The 19964-nt window shown below is 42.0% G+C and overlaps 2 protein-coding genes across 6 annotated transcripts in view; one reads left to right on the plus strand and one right to left on the minus strand.

Annotated features, from left to right (window-relative positions):
* The window catches only part of ASCC1 (activating signal cointegrator 1 complex subunit 1), a 59479-nt gene extending 58446 nt beyond the window's left edge, over positions 1-1033 (minus strand). The window contains exon 1 of one of the 5 annotated variants that reach the window (XM_054035919.1): positions 708-1033. The gene's annotated coding sequence lies outside the window, so the exon portion shown is untranslated. The remainder of the gene's footprint in view (positions 1-707) is intronic. The other 4 variants (XM_054035915.1, XM_054035916.1, XM_054035914.1 and 1 more) reach the window with 4 other exon arrangements.
* ANAPC16 (anaphase promoting complex subunit 16) lies at positions 953-18420 on the plus strand. The gene is made up of 4 exons (XM_054035920.1): positions 953-1033; positions 3923-4077; positions 13233-13307; positions 14674-18420. The coding sequence occupies exons 2-4, from the start codon at positions 3936-3938 to the stop codon at positions 14787-14789; spliced, it is 333 nt and encodes a 110-aa protein (XP_053891895.1). The 5' UTR covers positions 953-1033; positions 3923-3935; the 3' UTR covers positions 14790-18420.
* Positions 18421-19964: the final 1544 nt, after the last annotated feature.

The raw sequence follows: 19964 nt of genomic DNA on the forward strand, positions 1-19964 counted from the left end.
TTTTTTTAAAGTCTCATTTTTGAAGCCAATTTTGTTATATTTGAGTTGAGTTAGGATTTTTTAATATGTGAGGCTGACAAAATTGCATTAGTGCAGGAATCTGTGCTCACAAAACCTGATGCAGGACTGAGGCCTAGATAGGGTGACCAGACAGCAAGTGTGAAAAATCAGCACAGGGGGTTGGGGGTTATAGGAGCCTATATAAGAAAAAGACCCAAAAATCAGGATTGTCCCTATAAAATCAGGACATATGGTCACCCTAGGCCTCGATTATATGCTACAAAGAAGCAGTGGCAAAACAATAATGGGGTGGCGGGGACATGACGGACAAGAAACAATGGGTTGTGGGCACAGTAACAAGATTACAGAATAAGGCCCGGCTCCCGCAAGATGCAGCGTGTGGCTGGCTACCCCCATGACATGTTTGTTGCCTGGGAGTCACTGGCCTGAATCCTACGATGACACCCCCACCAGCGTCAGACGCCTTAGGCCTTAGTCCCGCACACACTGACAAAGGCGGGGAGCCGCCGGCCTACTCCCGCACGCAGCTCCGCGGGGCCCTAGCAGGAGCTTGAGTTTGTTGGTTTTGCAGAGAGAAGAGGGGAAGCGAAGCGAAGCGCCCCTCCCACGTGTTGCTTTTGAAGCCTCGCCGTGACGCTCCGGGCCGGCCTGCTGGCGGCACTGCAGCCGCTGCACGCGGCACTCACCTGCGTCGGCAGGGGCTGCAGAGCGGGGCAGGGCCTAGGGTGACGGCCCCGTAAGCCCCGGGAGAGGGGCTCACCGGCACTTAACGGAGACAGGCGCCAACCTACCCCCGGGCGCTGCGGTCCCGGGGCGGGCCGGCCTCTTCCTACCACACACCGGCCTCGCTCAAACTCAAAGCCCCACCAGCTGCTCCAGGCCGGGAGCCCCGCCCGCCAGAGGCCCGCAGCGTTGCAGGGGGCGGGGCCGTGCGTGCTCGCGCCCGCCCCGCATGTAGCGCGCCCGCGCGCACTCAGGCCACCTTCGCCACGCCAAGCCGGCCGGGCACCAGGTGAGGCTGCGGGGTGAGGGCGGCCGGAGCGAGGGGGGACCTGGGCCTAGTCTTAGCCCTCTCATCACCGGGGCGCCGTCGGGTAGGGAGGGGTAGATGGCAGTTTTATGGGGCGAGCGTTACCCCACCCGACAGTAACTAGTCGCTGCTCAGCGCATGCGTTGTGTTGCTGTAGCTGATCCTGCGCGTGCGCAGTAGTTAGCCATTTAGAAACTGCTGCCACCAATGTTCTTCCGGCATGGGCGGGGTGAGCTCGCCTGGGATCCCCCTCAGCACGCGCCCGCTCCATCACCTGGGGTGTTGGGGGTGATGCCCCACCTCCCCCCCTTGTTCCGCCGGGCACGGGGCCGTCTCCCTGGCAACCAGCCCGTTCCACGGCCGCCGCGGGGAGAGCTAGGCTAGGCCCAGCCCCGGTACTGGGACCCGCCCCCGTTTCTACCGCGCCCAAGGAACCCACCCCGTTTCTTTGGGCTCTCAGTCCCGCCCGCCCCGCCCCGGCGGTGCTGGTTGAGGGAGGGACGCCTCAACCCAGCAGTGGTTGGGCGGAGGCCGATGACCCACAGAAATGCTTGCGGGTGAAGGATGTACAGACACCTGGGCCGAGAGAAAATGAGAAACATCCACTCAGCCATGATGTGGAGGGAAAAGAGACACCAAGCACTGCGCGGGGGCTGCCAAATGTCCACGGTCTCTGGCAGTCCCTACACACACTACCTTCATCTCCTGGGTGGTTTCCTGCTTTCCTATTGACCTTCCCTCTTCCACTAATTCACTGACATCATAATCTTCCCACTATGAGAGAGTCCATTAATGTGCAGTGAGGGATGTCTCTGCACTAGGGATGTCGGACTCTCTCTAGGAAGAGGAGTTGAGGAAGAGGTATGAGTTAGGGGCAGTGCCACCCTCAATCCTCTGTCAAGCTCCCACTGATGTCAAGAGGAGTTTTATGCAAACATTAAACATAGCACAATATAGGTGTAACATTTTAGACAGTAATGTTACCTTGCATTTTCTTTCACCTTGAAGGAGGGTATTTGCCCCAAAATTAGCACAATGGTTGCTGCGTCTCTGTTTTTTACCCCCCTGTCATCTCTTCTCTGTTTTTCTCCCATATGTATTTTCTTCCTCCTGTTTTCTCTCTCTCCCTCTTATCTGCTCTTTGCTCTCTTCCTTTTTTGTACTTTCCCACTTTCTCCTTCCCCATTTTTATGCACCTTTGTTTTTCTCCTGCATCAAAGTTTAAATACAGAGCCTGCTACTATAAATTAGGAGTGGCTAGGTTTGTGGGATCCTAGTTAGTTTCCCTTTCTAGGTGCAGATAGACTCAGAAGGAAACTCACTAACCCTCATCAATTTCTTTCTCCTCAAGCTCAGAAGCTCTTTATGCCATATGATTAGGACCCAGATCCTCAAAGTATATACTCTTCTAACTTCCTAAATGGCCTGAATACCTTTGAGGACCTGGGCTTGGATCCATGCAACCATGAACAGTTTCTCTTTGCAGCCAGCTTTGTGTTCAAAACATGGAACTGCTGATGAATCAGCATCTATTCCCAAAAAGCTGAGCTGAAATGTAATTTTAAATTGGTATGCAGAGTGGATGAATAATTGCTCCTGCTTTGAGCTTGACATCCAGCTTTCCTGGGTTTCAAGAGGGAAGTTCTGAATTGGTAATGGATAAGGAAGTGAGTGAAGGGATAGAGAATGAGGCTGGTATAGGTCCTATAAGGATAGTGGGCCAGGCAAGCAAGGAGTCAGTAGCCTTAGGGGAAGAGAGAGAACATAATATAACCCAATAGTGTTCATCTTGGGTTCTGTAGCTGTGCTTCTATTGTTCCCATAGTGTAGACATCACCAAAGGAAAATGTAAAGGATGGATGAGAAATTATAGTGGGTAATAAAAACAAAGAATACTTCAGTGTCTAAATGGAAAGAGATAAAGGTCAAATGCCCTATCAAAATATATTTAAGCAGTTCTGTTATGCTGAAAGAATAAGGAAGGTGAGTGTTAAAGGCAGAGTGGGTGGTGTATATGTGAGGAGTTAAAGTGATCAGATGGCAGACTGCTAAATGGCCAGAAGGATTCCCAACCATTATGATTGTCAAATGCAATTTAAAAACAAAAAGATAAAACACAAAAAGCAAAGTGCAGCACAGGAGTCAAGACCCTTTTGAAGACCATAGAATTTCTTCACACAGAGTGATGTGAGGAGGGTGCAGTCTTGCGGCTCTCTAGAACGTTTTGTGGGTTTTTTGCACAACTGGGGAGTGAGACTTTCTCTTCATGTTTGTGGATGGTGGAAAAAAGTATCTGCAGAAGGTGAATCAAGTTTAATGTTCTGTACTGAATTAGTTATGCATACTCTGTTCCTACTCATATTTCCATTTTGCCAAGGCATTTGAGCATTATTTTCTTTTTATTTTGTGTGCCACCAAGTGGTAAAATTGTGAACTGCATTTTGTACTAAAATATATGTAAGAAATCTGCTGTAGTTTGAACATAGCCACAATATGGCCCTCAAATATCAGTTCTTCCTAGGGTGCAGAGCTCCACTTAGAAAATAATATTTACTTTTTCAGTGAAAAAAGATAGCTAATAAAGGCCAGTAGTTCTCAGCCATGCAGTTACTTGTTTTAGAATCTTAGCCACTGAACGTGCTCCCCGTGGACCTTACTTGTGATCTATAACGCCCTGCAATCAGACAACCAATGATGCCAAGTATTGTGGTGGACTTGAGATGTGGAAGACTAAGATAGGAATCACCAAACAAATTTTCACCCATGAATGCGAGTCAGTTTGTACCCAGGTCTCTGAAGGTAAAAAGATGTGCTGAGTTAGCAAAAATTAGTTGGAGAAGGAAAAGGTAACATTTTCTCTGTTGTCTTTAGGTTAAAGGGAGAAATGGCAGCCTCCTCTTCATCCTCTTCAGCTGGTGGAGTCAGTGGAAGCTCTGTAACTGGATCTGGATTCAGTGTCTCGGAACTTGCCCCACCACGGAAAGCCCTCTTTACATACCCCAAAGGAGCTGGAGAAATGTTAGAAGGTGATTGCTCTGTTTCACATTTTGCTGTCAATAAACTATTGTTGATACAGTTTACAGAATATATAAAAAGTTAGGATTCTTAATGTCATTTTAGGCACAAAGCAGCCAAAGGATTTAATTGTAAAGGGAAGGAGATCTGGGTAGGTGGATACTAGGTCTATCTCTGCTGTCTGTATATCCCTGCCACCATGTTCTTTCCTTCATTCCTAAAATTATGATAAATTATCTACCCCTATTTATCTCAAACTTTAAAAGGGCATAGGATTGTTTTTCCTTCCTATGTTCAAAAAAATTATCTAAACAGTCTGATTTTTAGACCCATAAAAACAAAAATCTCAGACTTCACAGGAAGCATTGCAGCAGTTGGGACAGGAAAGACTGCATCTGACGAAGTGAGAGCATGACTATGTCAGCTTCTTATTGCTAGCTACTTCTTTGGTGTCATAACTGAAAATTACTATAGAGATGACTGATGGGGTTATATTATTCTTTGGCAAATCCTCTTCTATTTAGGTTCATAAGGTCAGATTCATGGCTGTGCCAGCGCAGAAACAGAAGGCAAGGCAGCTTGTGCCTCCAATACTCAGGGACCAAGATGGCCTATTTAGGCCGCAGCATAGACAAGGGTAGCACTGAGGGCTAACTTGCACCCCTGCTCCAGTGGGCCATGCAGTTGTGAAGGTGCTTCCACCATCCTGTGCCTTCCCGGGCCCTGTGCCCATGCAGGGGAAAGAGGACTTGCAGAGGTGGCACAAAGTTGGCAGAGCCATGCAGAGGTGGCATACAGGACCTCTGTGATGGTGGGGCAAATGCGTGCCATATGGCCATTTTGCATCAGCTTACCTTATGCAACAGGGCTGTAGCACAAAGATGGATCTGGCCTGTGGGACTCTTTTCAGGTTGCTGAATAATGGGCAAATTCATCCCTGCTGTTACTAGTCAGTGGAGTTAGAGCAGGGATGAACTTGGCCTTACGTTTCATTTGAGTATCTGAAATGCCATTGTATTTGTCTAAAATCTAATCATAATTTAGATCTAATCATCTAATCTCCAGTTAGATATGAGTGTGTGCTCTTATGATATATGCAGGTTAGAAAACTGCTTCCATTTTCCTACTGTTGGGCATTTGACCGGTTCAAAAATAATTGGTCAGTTAACCGGTCAAATATTTTAAGGCACTAATTTATTAGAGCAATAACAAAAAAGAGTAAGATTTTATGCTCTCCTATAGGCCTAGCCTTAGATAAATACATATGCCTAATTACAAAAAAGTTACTTACCTGAGTTATTTTAACTCAGAAAAATGCAAAACACAATTAAAGTTCTAAAAAAATGAATAATTACTATTACCTTTTTAGCAATATTATGTTAACATTTAAATGTGAACATTATTCAAGACTGAACAGTTACAAAAGAAAAGAAAAATGAAATTAAGCAGAAATAAACAAATAGCAACTATAAAAGAAAAAAAGTCATTTATAAATGCACCTATGCTAGATAGGCAACAGGTCAACGCTTCAAGCAGCTTAATGGCTAAGAATCTATTCTCTTTGTGTTGAGTGAGGCAGTTCAGTGACTGTGAATCTTCCTTTCCCTCCCAACTCCCTTATGAGTTAATTTCTGTATGTTTGTCTAGTCAGTTTAGATTGTAAACTAATGGGGCAGGGACTGTGTCTTTTAACCTGCTTAATGTCCTTTGTAAGCTGCAATGTAAATTAATGGCCTAGTATACAAATAAATATATACATACAATGTTTATTTTAAAGATTCGAGCCAACCAGGATGCTCAACTTTCAATTAGTTCACCTTCCCCAACAATGATGAAGATATTTAAGTAGACTTGCTAACAGATGGCACCATGATGCAATCCAAAAGATAGGCCACTGCCTATATCAGAGTATTCTTGCTGGAATATTTTACAATATTTGACAATGGTAAATAATTTGTGATGTGCTCAGATGAAAGGTTAATGTTCATTATGTTTTAATACATAAAACTGCTCAATTGTGCAGCCCTCCACTTGCCCTGTTGTTTTTTCTATTTGCCTTCTGCCTTTTTCTCCTTACTTTTTAGCTGCAGGATGGAGGAGTGCAAGGGCAGGCAAAAGGATCCTTCAGTTGATTATGGGAAACACAACATGCCTGTAAATTGAAACTCATAGTTTTTAGTTCTGTAGCGCTGGGGTTTTTGTATAGCACAGTGTGTTATGTTCATTAGAATACATGGGTCTCTTCCTGTTCCCATTTAAGTCACTAATATTGTCAGTTATGGCGCTGATGTAATCTGCTCTTTCAGTGTAGTTCGAAGGAGCAGTGGCTTGGGTGATCTAAGCATCAGCATCACCTAAACTCTGTGGAACTACCGGTTAAAATCCAAACAGGGTCAACTCTGGCTTTTGTTTCTCTGAGGTAAATAAACAGATTCCATGCAGTTTACTTGAGGGAGAGGATGGTCTTTGAGATCTGTCTGCTCTTATTGCACACCATGTAAGAATAGGGGTCATGACTGTGTAAGCCCCGGTGTTTGCCTCAATATCATGGCCAGAATTTCCCCTCCCTTTGCTGTTGTGCAGTGAGCTGTGTGTCAGTTACAGTCCTCTCTACCTTGGAAGTGACTGCGTTTCAGTGGAGCTGTATGTATAATTGTGAATGAAAGGCACTAGATAAATTTAAATCATCACCTAATACTACTTAGGTTAGTTGATGTGCTGGGTACTGATAGCGCTGTAGTAATTACAAATTATGCCATATCACTAATTAAGGTTTTTAGACATTAGTCTGTATGCCAGACTTGAAATAATTCTGACTAAAGACTTGTTCACAGAACTTAATGAGCCCTCAAAATAAATTAAAATTATGAAATACTTCAAGTTACTGACTTGATGGGTGACTCTGCTTCAGAAGGCCCAGCTAGCAGAATAGAAATTTTGGTAGGTAGGCTTAAAGGACCTAGGTAGGCTGGTAATATCAGTGTTTCATTTGAAAGACATGGTGGGATGCATATGTATTAAAGTAAAACAATGAACATTAATATCCTTTTAATTGAGCATATTGCTAATACAGTAGAGGGCATTTTAATTGCAAAGGAGGCTTGGAAGGTGAGCCAGTAGGACAATGGTATTCTGATAATGGTGAACAGTAGATCAGCCTCTGATTCATCCCTTTTAAATAGAACTGGATCCTGGGATGGGATTTTCCAGGACTGGTGGCGAGGTTCTCATACTTAAAAGGCCCCAACCTTCGAAATTTTCTCCCCTTGTTTAGTTTCGGAGCCTTTTAGGATGTGAGGCAAGGTACATTTATTTGATATAGCTTTTGGTCGATCTGTTCCTGATAACATGGTGACTAATCTATTTTAAGTGGCAGCAGCAGTTTAATGCTATCCTCATTACAGGATGCTTCATTTAATTTAGGCTTTTAATTTCTTAGATAACATCCCACATGTTCTTTCTTCAAATGGATACAGTTGTTAGTGTGCTGGCTGCATACTGTGGTGGCCTTTTTTCAAAGAAAGCAGTTAAAATATTAATAAACGTCACCCAATTGTACATCTTTTTCAGGTTTTAGAAATTTTTAAAATAATGTACCCTTGGGTTCTCTAAGGGATTTTGGACTTACCAGTAGTACTATCAAGAGCAGATTTAAATAATGTTATTTGTCATATGTTATTGACAATGTATTGCAGACTCCCTTATTTCTAAAATGCTTGTAAGATACATGAGTAATTTTAACCTGCATGGGGTTATAATTATTTTTGTGGAAATTACAAGGTATAGAGGGAAGTTAATATATTTGATTATTTAAACTCTGAGTGAGCCCGGGATTGCCAGAAGATTAGCTAACTTCTACTTAGCTTGCTTCCAGTTTAATATTTGCTAAAATCAATTGAAAAAGGAATGATGTAATGTTTATGGATTTGTAGCATTTCTGTAAGTACAGCCTAGTTGCTTAAGTGATAGGCTCTGTACAAATGATTAAAAATAAATAAAAGATGTAATGCAGAATAATCATATTCTGCCATATCAGATAAATCAGGTGAAGTCTAAGGATTGCATATACATTAGCCTATGTTTGGTTTCTATTCAGTGTATTGGAAATTCACTTTCCTTAGGCCCTGTTGTTCAGCCTTTATTCAGGCAAAATTCCCAATAGTGACAGGGGGCAAGGCTTAAAAACTCCACTCATCTTCTGTTGAGCAGAGTGAAAGATACTGTCAGGGCCGGCCTTTGGAGTGGTTCGGTCTCGGGAGGGATTTGGGTCTGGTTCAGTTTGGTCTGGGGAGGGATGTGGGTCTGGTCCGATCTGGAGGGTTGGCCTGGTCTTTTGGGGACACAGCTGGTCCTGATTCTAGTCTCTGTGCCTTTCTGCCTGGGGGAAAAGACTAGCAAAACTAGTATGAATAATGATACTAAATAAAATGTAATTTTTTTTCATATTTTTTATTTTTTAAATGTTTTAAATAGTTTTTAAATTTGCCCACATTTCATATAAAAATGTAATTCAAGCCCTGGTAGTTCATATGAGAAATGTGAAGGATGAGATAGTGTGATGGTTCCCTTTTAGTAGGAGCAGCACATGGCTGGTGTTTTGGCCAGCTTCGGCTTTTGTTAGCTGTCTTTACCCACACGCGCACACTCACACACACAGTCTTCCTCATATAGTACATGTACACACACACACTCACTCTCTCTCTCTCTCTCCCTCTCTCGCTCTCTCTCTCCCCCTCCCTCCCTCCAGGTCCCTTTCCTCACCTGGGCTGTGCTGTGAGGTATCAGGAGCTGCTGCTCTAGTGCCCTCTCCTTATGCAGCCCAGGTGGGAAAAATGGCCTGGATGCAGGGAGCCCTGATGTTGCTCCTCACTCCCCCCCTCACAGCCCCCTTGGGGTGTGCGGGGCAGAGGAGCAGCAGTCCGAGGGTGGGGGAGTGAGCAGCAATGCCAGCTGCTTCGTGCATCCAAGTCAGTTTCCCCACATGGGTGCAGGAGTTAGGAGTGAAGGGGTGCAGGGATTAGGGGTGTAAGAGGGGGAGCAGGCCTGTGGGGAAAAGGGAAGGAGGAGAGCCTGGGGAGCCTATGGGAGCCAAAATGCAAATTTGCCCAGGGTGCCATTTTCATTAAGGCCAGCCCTGGATACTGTACTACCACTAACCCTGAAATTTAAAAGAATAAGATAGTGTATTCATCTTGCTATTAATATACTTAGCACAGTTCCTATAATTCTGTTAGACTTTCTTCTTTCCTGGTTTCACTCCCCTGTCCCTATCATGGATCCTTGTGTTGTCTTCAGTGTCCATTTCTTCATTTCTTTGTCTCCTTTCACCATATTGTGTTTTCTCTCTCTTCCCCTATATTGTTGGTCTTCTCTCCAAGCTCTCTCGTTATGCTTATTCAGTCAAGCTTTCCGGCCTGCTCCACTTACGTCTGCTCACTTCTATCCAATCACACACAAAGCTAGAAAAGTTTTTATCAGACACCTAGTAAACGGAACAAAGACTGATATAAAAGATGAGGGGCCCTACTGTCTAGGGGCAAGGTCCAGGTAAGAAGCCAACTTCTCTCCACTACTGCTCAGACAGTGGAGGATCCTGGGACTTCTAAAATGGTGCTGTCCCTATACTTTGATTAAATCTTTAGTATCATCCAGTAGCTTGTAGGTGTCTAATAAATTGGATCCTTTCCTTTCCTCCCTTCACCGCTGGTTGCTGGAAGGGAGGAGCATTTTATTTCTGTTCCACCCGAGTGACCTGGATGCTATGGAAGTGGATGGACCTTTACCAGCCTATTCTTCCCCGATCTGCTGCAGTGGGGAGCTACACTACTCTATGCCAGTGTTCTCAATGACCGGTCCGTGGACTAGTGCCGGTCCCTGAGATCTACCTGACATGGTTTAGGAAGGCAGTAAGCCAGTCCCTGGTATCAAAAAGGTTGAGAAACACTGCTGTATGCCACCTTGAGGTTGGTTTTTAGTTCTTACTCACTGCATTGATCTATCGCCTATCTCTGCTGTTGCCCAGTTTCTCAGGCAACAGCAGAGTGAAAATGAACTGCCAATCTGTTTTACTGCCGCCCACTGGGTTCTGAATAGCTGTAATGAGGCCGAAAAGACTTAGTTTTCATTGTGCTGCAGCTTGACAAAGCTTCATGCAGTGGCAGAGGCACTTGAGTCATCTGCAGACAAGTCATCTGCAGATAAGACATCTGGCTTTCTGCTGTCCCAGGGCAAGTGGATTTTTCAGGCCATGGGAAAGGGAGTTTTGCATGAAACGAGGAGGAGGAAAATAGGATTTCTGAATATTAAGTGACATGCAAAATTGAAGACTATTATTAAGCTTTATTAGAGATTTTGCTAGAAATCTGCATATGGCCACTTCTGACTCTTCTCCTTGTGGGATGAACTGAAAGAAATAAAATGAAGGTCACACCCAGAATTATGTATTTGAGAGGTATGATACCTTTGAAAGTATCTCCTGCCATGTTCACTCAACTAAGTAAGTTAGTTAAAATTAACTGTAGACTGTGTCTGATGATGTAGACAATCCCTCATCAATATTTAAGAACCAGGGTAAAATGCTTTTTCCTAACGTCTTTATTATTAGCTCCCATTGTCAGAAGAGACTCTTCTAGAATTATTACATACTTATTAGGTTGAGGACTAAGTTCAACCTGGCTTTTCCATCTGGTAATGTATAGGCCACTTCCTGTTTGGAGCATCTCCATCCTTTTTAAGAGGAATCAGATTTAACATTAGTTTATTGTAAAGAGTTTGCTAAATGTGATATGGAAAGTTCCAGCCTGTTCATGTCCTCGAGAATCTAGACTTAGGAGACCTCAGTACAGACAATTCTGTGATAATACAAGTATTATAGATTGCAATAAGGTTTCTGCTATTTGTGGTGTCACATTCTGGGATTTCTTCAGTGAACCATGAAGTACCAAGTAGGCCTGGGGAAGGGGGAATAATTGCAAAAGGTCAGTGAAAGCTGACTTCTGAGCTGAATGCCTCCCACAGCCTGGCTAGTAGGGATATTTCAGCATGGAAATCTGTACTTAACTTGTCAGATTTAGTTAGCAGCTCATTTTTAAAACTGGTACTGAAGTACTACGTTACATGCAATAAGACATGACAAGATAGTGAAGGACATGAATATATTGATATATTTTAATGCTTGGCCATCTTAGTTGATGCACAAGAACATAGCCTAGCAGAAGAAAGATGTCTTTTCTTTGGAGGACTCTGTCCTTTGGCTTTAAAGTTCGTTTAGCAAAGAATGTGTATAAATGTCTTAACTGTATTATTTATCCTAATAGCCACACATATTAGCGCTCAGTCTGTATAAGAGCTTCTCTCTTTGTGCTAATCAAGAGCTGGAGTGATCCATAGAATTGTAACTCCTTTGCCCTTAGTTTTTTAGAATATTTTGCACACACAAAATGGAATTATTTTAAATGGGTTGTGTATAGAATAATAAATGCTGGAAGTGTCACTTAACCTTATAGTGGATTACAATTCCATGGTTATCTATTGTTCCATATATTCAGTAATCTGTCTGTGGCATCAGATGTACTCTTTTCTACCTCAGAACTTCAAGATAATTAGATTTTATCATCCTTAAGGAAGTGGCTATGTCTTATAGCCCTTTCAGTTGCTGAACAAAACATTTTAAAGTGGTGGAAACTGGAAGCCCTGCCTACAGGTGCAGAATCAGTTAATGTAAGAATAAACCATGATGTTGATAGAGCAAGGCTTACATACAAATGAGGCAATAACTATTGTTTTCTCTGAGAAGACCTTTTATATTAGGTAATAATGCAGAGTCAGGGGTTGAGAAAAGGTGGTACTAAAGAGTTTGATGTTGTGTACTCTAAACTCTAGTTGACAGCAGTGGGGCTCTGTACTTTGCAGGATCAGGCCCAGGTTTTTTCCTCCAATGTAGGTATCCCTTTTATGATTTATTGAGTCTATATTTGCATTTAGCAAATATAATATGGTCTATATGTAATGGATAGGCTGATGGACCATAGCTTGCTTTAAGGTTTGTAATTTTTTTTTTTTTTTTTAAGTACAGATTGTGTCAAGTACTACGTCTCTCTAGAGCATGGTCTCCTTTCATTGTGCTTTCTATATGACAAAAGTGCACATGACTGGCTGAGATGTGGCACCCTGTAGTGCTAATATGAATTATCAGCTAAAGAGAGAGACAGCGGCCTCTTCCCTTTTCATTCAGGCAGGGATTGTGGAGTGAAATGCCTTCCACAAACCATTTGTGTGAAACATTTGTTTTTATATTGCACTGCCCTCACCCAAGGAGTAATTCACAATTATGAACACGTGTCAGTCACCCTACAACTTCCCAAAAAGCCATTCACAGCTGAGTTTCTACAGTGTCTTCAATTATCATTCTCCTACCATTTTACAGGACACTGTCTGGCACAGACAGTGCTTGGTCCTGTAATTGCGTTGCAGAACATTTAAATCTAAATTGAAATCGCAGCGCTTCTGTTACACTTTCAATAAACCAATGTAGTTTTGTTTTAAGGGTGACATTTTTTGTCATTTTGTATTTGGACAGGCAAATTGTCATTTGTCATACAAAGGCTACTCAACTAATTTTTAGCTATATTTTCAGAAATATCGGGAAAACTTGAGCTTTATGGAGCACCTTTCAAACTATATCTGCAAAGACTTCCTAAAGATGAGTTAGATCTTAAGACCCATGACTGCGTGGGCAAATGCAACAACTTTTATGAACTCAGCAATAGTTCTCAGGCTGTAGATTATTCAAGTTTGTTTTATTAAGGAAAAGATTGTTGGCACAGAGACCAAGATTTTCTTTTAATCAAAATGCCATAGCACCTTTCATATCCATTTCGACAGCAACCATCAGAAGCAGGCAAAAGGGGTACCGTGATATCAAACAGTGCAGCAGCACACCCACTCTATGCTCCATTTCCGTGCCAGCACTGGGTATAAGTCAAAGCCCTGGCGTGGGACTTCAACCCACGGCTTCCTAGCCAAGAGTGCTGCACATTACCAGAATAGGACAAAGTGTCTAAAGTAGGTGAGCAGAGGAAAAGCATATTCTGAACATAAAAATTATAGAAAGCTTCTCAGTCATAGAACTTAGGAAAGATTAAATCACTCTCTCTTCCGTTTACAGATGGTTCCGAAAGATTCCTTTGTGAATCCGTTTTCAGCTATCAGGTTGCCTCTACATTAAAGCAAGTGAAACATGGTAAGCACTCAAGTGTTGTATGTTTTGTGAGCATGTGTATAAATTTACTAAGGAAGCTGCAGGAGGATATAGCAAAGGCCAACATACTGTGCCGTGAACCACAAAAAGCAGAATGGCTATTTAAATTAACTTCCTGAATTAGCACTAAGTGAGGCTATTGTTAGGTCCTTTTTCAAACATGATGCAAATAGTGAATTAAATTCACACAATGTGGGGGTGGGAGCAGAGACTTTCTAACCTCATTTTTCCATTGCTCTGTGCTGTACTGTATATACACAAGTGGTGAGGTCTGAACAGTGGGAACCTTACAAATTCTAATCTTGGCTGTAATAGAGACTCACTTAAGCATGTCTACCCTGCAGTTAAACACCTGTGCTGGCCTGTGTCAGCTGAATCAGGTTTGCAGGGCTTGGGCTGAGGGGCTGTAAAATTGTGGTGTAAATATTCAGGCTCGGGCTGGAGCCCAAGCTCTGGGACCCCCTGAGTGGGGAGGTCCCAGTCTCCAGCCGAAGCATTTAAACTGCAACGCCTTTCCCCATACCAGGCTCCCCTGATTTCTCCCCCCTGCCAACGGTTGTGTGTGTTCCTTAATCCCCATATCAGGGACTTTCTGTGTACCTCCATACTCCCCATTATTATTGTTGTGGGAAATAAGTCATTCACAATGTCAACATGTTAAAGTCTATTGGGAGCATGATCAGAGATGAAATGAGATACTATTATGCTGGAGGCTATTAATGGGTTCCATCTAGCAATTGTTTGATCTATAGAAGAGGTACTAGAATCTGTGGTTGTGCTAATCAGATGGCAGGGTCTCCAGGTGTCCCCTCATTTCTCCCCTAGATCAGTAGTGTTCTGGCCATTGATGCCTAGAATATTCTCTGGAATTGATCGGCTGCAAGGTTCAAACGTTATGTTATATACATACGGAGAAATACCACTGAGTTGCGTTTAAGGCCTCCAGTTATTTATGCTAAAGAAAATAGCCCCACATTGTTTTCAGCTTCTTACGCTAAGAAGTTTGTGTTTCCCTCTTGTGGTCTTTGATCCACATTAGTGCCTCAGTATGTTCAGGGAGCTGCAGATACATCTCCTGTCCCACACTGGACATATATTTTTTAGTCCTTGAAGAAGGTTAATGAAGTCTGTTCTCTTGTATGATCTGAAAGTCTCTGCTTCTATAGGGAAAATATCAATACTTTTTTTTTTTTTTTAATGTTCAGACTAGTCTGACACAGTGGAGCAAAACTGTTTTCCAATGCCTGGATTATTAGGGAAGGACATCCCTGCTGCAAAGGATAATACATCTAATTAAAATATTTAAGTGAAATGTTATTGCAAACGTTTATCTTTGGACTTCTTGTAGATCAACAAGTTGCTCGGATGGAAAAACTAGCTGGTTTAGTGGAAGAACTGGAAGCAGATGAGTGGAGGTACAAGCCCATAGAGCAGCTGCTGGGGTTCACGCCATCCTCAGGCTGAAAGCTTTGGGATCACTGCTGTTGAAAGACAACACAAATATACAACACTCAGGATTGATTTTTAAATATGCTGCCATTTATCAGTGTGTTCCCAGCTGCATCATGTTTTTTAAATCCACACCAGGTGGCTCTGTAATAGTATCCAGTAAGTTGCAACCACCAAACTGTAAATCCTTTTAGTCTTCTGCAGGGTAGACATTTGGTAATAATTCAGCAGGGCCTGGTTTCTTTACCTTATGAAATACAATAAGTTTTAAAGGTTTGGAGAATAACCTGTTTGTTTAAAGGGGAAGGGAAGGTTATTTTAAAAAAAACCAATCATTTATATTCACAATGGAGTGTACGTGCCTGAACTGGCCAGGTAATATCAATCATTCAGGACCTGGATACCTTTGCTGTTTTGAGTCCAAATCCTGGAGGACAAAAGCACAAGGCACTGAATGGAAAGAAGATTCTTTTTGAAGATGAATGTGGTAAACGGTGCAGGGTCAACTGAAGGGGAAAATGTTAACCAATTTCTATATTTAGATCTCCTTGTTTTTGCTGAGTCTTTTCTCTCTGCTGGCATGTTTCTTTTTTGACTGTACACAGAATATTAGGAGAAGGGAACTGTGGTTTAATGCAGAGGCAGTGACTCAAGACACTGAAATCTGCTCTCACTTTACCATAATGTATAAAACTGTTCTATGGCCAATAAATTTCAAGAGTTTGAAGTCTGTTTCTTTAACTTTTCTAAGGCTTGGGGACATGAGGAAATGAAATCAATTGTTTTGTGGACAAGATGGGATGTTATGGAGCAACAGAGGCAGCTCCATAGTTATAATGCCAATCTACCTCCAAACTTAAACCCAATTTAAAAAAAAAAAAATCGCCCAAAAGAAACCAAGTCCCCCTTGCCTTACTCTGGCCATCCTTTTAAAATGTGCCAAAAATAATCAAAAATGCAAAGCAATATTACTAGCTTATAAAATTCCATCTCCTAGTCAAAGAATCCATTTCTAATATAGTGTAACAGTAATATACAATATTACTCAGTTACGTGCTACACACTATAGTTAATACACACAGTTTCTACATACTCAGAAAACCTACATCATGTCATGTGCTGATACATTTTTCTGGGGGAAATGTAAGTACTAAGATATTATATTCATAATCTGTTTGATATGAAATGTATCATATGTATCTGAATCTCACAACACCCCTGGAAAGAAGGATAGTAATATCTGTCACAGTTCAAGGCAACTGCACCTGTATCCTCCTCTATGGGACAGGAAGGGCACCCACTCTCAAACTTCCAGCTCCCCTGGCCATCATCTCTCAAGGCCTGCTTGCTTGCTTGCTTTCTCTTCAGAGACTGATAGAGTAATTGTCAACAAGTTACCATACAGTAATTCCTATACAAGCCCATTTTATTCTTAAAATAAAAGCACTACAGCGTAAACATATTAAAACAATAAAAGAACCTACACACATGCGAATAAGCTTATGAGAGATCCCTTCAATATGGGCTCCAGCAGGTGAGTCCTTCAAACCCCTCGCAAAGGGGTCAGAAGTTCATAGCAACCTCACCTCTGAACTAGCACCTAGCCTTATGAGCCATAGTAGGTTAAGTCTTTCCAACTATTCCCTAAGGACTGGGGTCTTCCGTGGACCAGTGGTCCTGTCCGTTTGCTGGATCAGGAAGAAGGTCCTGAGCTTGTTTAAAACCAGGCTATTTATCCAAAAATACTCTCTCTGTGTGTTGGTCCCTAGATAATCCAGTTTAAACTAGTCTATGTGAGCCTCTCCAGGAAGGTGGCTTTGAAGGGCTGGTAACCAGAGGAATATTAACATACCCCAAGTTACATACAATCTCCCAATAACACAAACAATTGCATTTTAATACGATGGTTCCCAAAGGCATTGATCTTAATTCAGTAATGATTATCTTAATTCCATAAGGTTTGTCCAGGATATTGCAGAGTAATTTTATATCCTGTCACAGTATCATCTCCATTTTACAGATGGGGAACTGAGGCACAGAGAAATCAAGCCTAAGCTCCACATGGAAGCCTGTGGCAGATCAGAGATCTGAACCCACGTGTCCCAAATCCTAAGCTGACACACTAATCACTGGACCATTTTTCCTCAGCACATCACACCACCAGAACTTACAAAACTCTGACATAAGTGTACAGTAACCTGAGTCTATTGCTTTTGAAATATGTATTACACCAGTGGTAGGCAACCTATGGCACACATGCCAAAGGTGGCACGCGAGTTGATTTTCAGTGGCAATCACACTGCCAGGGTCCCGGCCACCTGTCCGGGGGGCTCTACATTTTCATTTAATTTTAAATGAAGCTTCTTAAACATTTTAAAAACCTTATTTATTTTACATACAACAATAGTTTAGTTATATATTATAGACTTATAGAAAGAGACCTTCTAAAAATGTTTAAATGTATGACTGGCATGCGAAACCTTAAATTAGAGTGAATAAATGAAGACTCGGCACACCACTTCTGAAAGGTTGCTGACCCCGTATTACACTTTGATTCAACACTATAAAAAATTATCCTATTCACCTGCCAACATTTCCATTACAAAACAAAAACGAGTGCAAACTGATAATGACAGATGAAGTATTAAATTATGCCATCAAATCTCTGGCTGCAACCTAATGCTGATTGGATTCAATCCCTAATTCTAAACCTACAAGCTCCCATTGGATTCAATCCCTAATCCTAAACCTACAAGCTCCCAGCACCACTCCTTTGTCTATCTAATTACTACCTATCTAACATGTACATTACCTGTTTCAAACAGTGTTTGTTGTGCTTTGTGTTATGTTTGCAATTTAATTTTAAGTTGGTAGTTGGCTCTTAAATGAGGGTATATAGTCTAATATTTGGTCTTAAAACATTCATTATTAAGCCTCACAACAAACCTACAAGGTAACTATTATCCCTGTTTTACAGATAAGTAAGATGAGGCACAAAGGGGTTAAGGCCAACATTTTCAGAAATGGTCACTCAGTGCTTCCTTTGTGGGTGGCAAACTGGAGACACCTTGTGCCTGATCATCAAATATGTTGAATGCCAGCAGCTCCTATTGACTCCAGTAAGAGTTGTGGGCAGGGGGGTTGCCTTTCTAAAAATCAGGTCCAAGGCATTTCAAGTTGGGCACCCAAAATCTGTGGTTGCTTTTAAAAACTTTAGCCTAAGTGACTAGCCCAAAGTTGCACAGCAACTCAGCATCAATTAGAAATAGAACCTAGGAATCCTGAATCTCAGTTGCCTCTTATAACCATAAGACTTCACCCCACTCTTTCTATAAGGAAGAGAAGGTTTGTTTGTTTGTTTAAGTCATATGCAAGTGATATTCAAACCAATGCTGACAGTCTTGTTACTGCAACCAGCAAAACAAGAAGGAAACAAATCAAGCTCTGTATTATACATGGGTTGTTTGTATGTGTGTACTATACCAAAATAGACATGTCTTTCTGTGCTGTTGAGAGGAAGTGAAAAGTTCACGTTGTACTGTATTACAAATGGAACAACATGTTTTTTCTTCCAGTGAACACTTTATATAAAACAGCAAATACTGTAGGCTTCTTGAAAATAAAAATATGGAAATAGAAAATATTATTTTATCTACTCTAAATGCAGCTTATTCTTTATAGATTTAAACCCCCCAAGTTGCTTTTTTGTGGGGTATGGTTCTACAGGGCACTTGCCTTTGTGGAATCTAATGCAGGCGGATGTAGGGGTGGCAGCTGTGGATATAATTAACTAGCTCATTTAGACTGCTTTACCTCTGTCCCACACAAACTTGGAGTTCTCTCATATTTATCATTGAAAAAAATGACCATCACACATACTGAATCAGGAAACTGGTCAAGAAACTAATCCGCATATTACAGTGATCACTCTGTGCTATTTTACATCTTGTGTGAACTGCGGAACACAACATTATGAAGGGGTGGGGAAAAGGCTGTGAAGTGCAGTAGAAAGTTTGCATGGGGAGAAAAAAACCTCAAATGTCCTTGTTCAGAGATGTTCTTGGGGTTTCCTGTGGGTGCTACAAGAACATTTTGTACTGACTCAAGCTAAATATTTCTGTACTTCTCTTTCACCTAGGTCCTAGTGCCCGGATACCAAAACTAAATGATTGAACCCCAGATCCATAGCCACACACCAAAAGAATGAAAAAATGCAGGGTCTGAGAAGTTCTTATATAAATTCAAGAAAATATTCTAACAAATATTCTCAGTCAAAGCTCAAACTAGGCTGATATGTGCCAGTGTGGAATGTCTGCACTTTTCTCTGTCTTGCTGCCCCACTCCATCTGCACATACACTGAAACTAATACAATTTCTGAAATGCTGGCAGTAGACCACTATGCTGATTTACAGCATATAATCACAGTATTTTCCTGGTGGTTAGCCCCAGTGAAAAGAAGAGACAGCTTATTTCAGACAGCCAACCGTATTACTCCTTCAGCTCAAGTGGCAGGGGCTTGTGCTTGTGTTGCTGAGGGTACCAGGTTTAGTCCCTGCTGATAACCCTGCACGAACATGCCCCATGATTTAATACTGCAGCATTCTAGAAATAGGAAATGTTATAAATGTCGCCTTGCCCTTAATACTTGGAAAGGAAAGGCTCTGTATGATAAATACAATCAGATCTGGGAGGGACCTGATTATAGTATGGTCATTCCCCCAACACAGTAAAAGTACAGTTCTGTTATGTAAAGTAGATGAGCCCTAATCATATCCATGAAGTGTGCTAATGCCTTAGATAGTCCTTTACAGAGTCTACACTAATGAGCAGAACCATGCTAGTCCTCCAACGTGATTGGATTTGTAGTGTAGATGAGGGTTTAGAGCATTCAGTATGGAAGGAGTAAGAACAGGGTGAGGAAGAGAAGCAACAAAGAACAGGAGGTGGGGGAAAAGGAGGTGAAATAGAGGACTGTGAATACTGAGGTGGTAGAGTGGGGGAAATATACAATAAGAAGGGGAAGAGTACAACAGAACCTATGGGGAGAGAGGAAAGCTCAAAAATTTGAGCAGGAACAGTGCCAACACAGAAGGAAGGGGAAAGGCAAGCCTATACAGATAAGCCTGCTTCTCAGAAAGGCAGATACTTTCCAGATGGATTTCATCTCTAATAAAAGGGGAACAAATCCA

The sequence above is a fragment of the Malaclemys terrapin genome, chromosome 7 (genome assembly GCF_027887155.1).
Source record: "Malaclemys terrapin pileata isolate rMalTer1 chromosome 7, rMalTer1.hap1, whole genome shotgun sequence".
Taxonomy (NCBI): Eukaryota; Metazoa; Chordata; order Testudines; family Emydidae; genus Malaclemys; species Malaclemys terrapin.

Excerpts from the sequence above, each read along its gene's own strand:
- ANAPC16 (XM_054035920.1), top strand. The coding sequence starts at position 3,936 with ATGGCAGCCTCCTCTTCATCCTCTTCAGCTGGTGGAGTCAGTGGAAGC. Across the intron at positions 4,078-13,232 it reads AGCTGGAGAAATGTTAGAAG|ATGGTTCCGAAAGATTCCTT; the intron begins GTGATTGCTCTG and ends TTCCGTTTACAG. Across the intron at positions 13,308-14,673 it reads ATTAAAGCAAGTGAAACATG|ATCAACAAGTTGCTCGGATG; the intron begins GTAAGCACTCAA and ends GACTTCTTGTAG.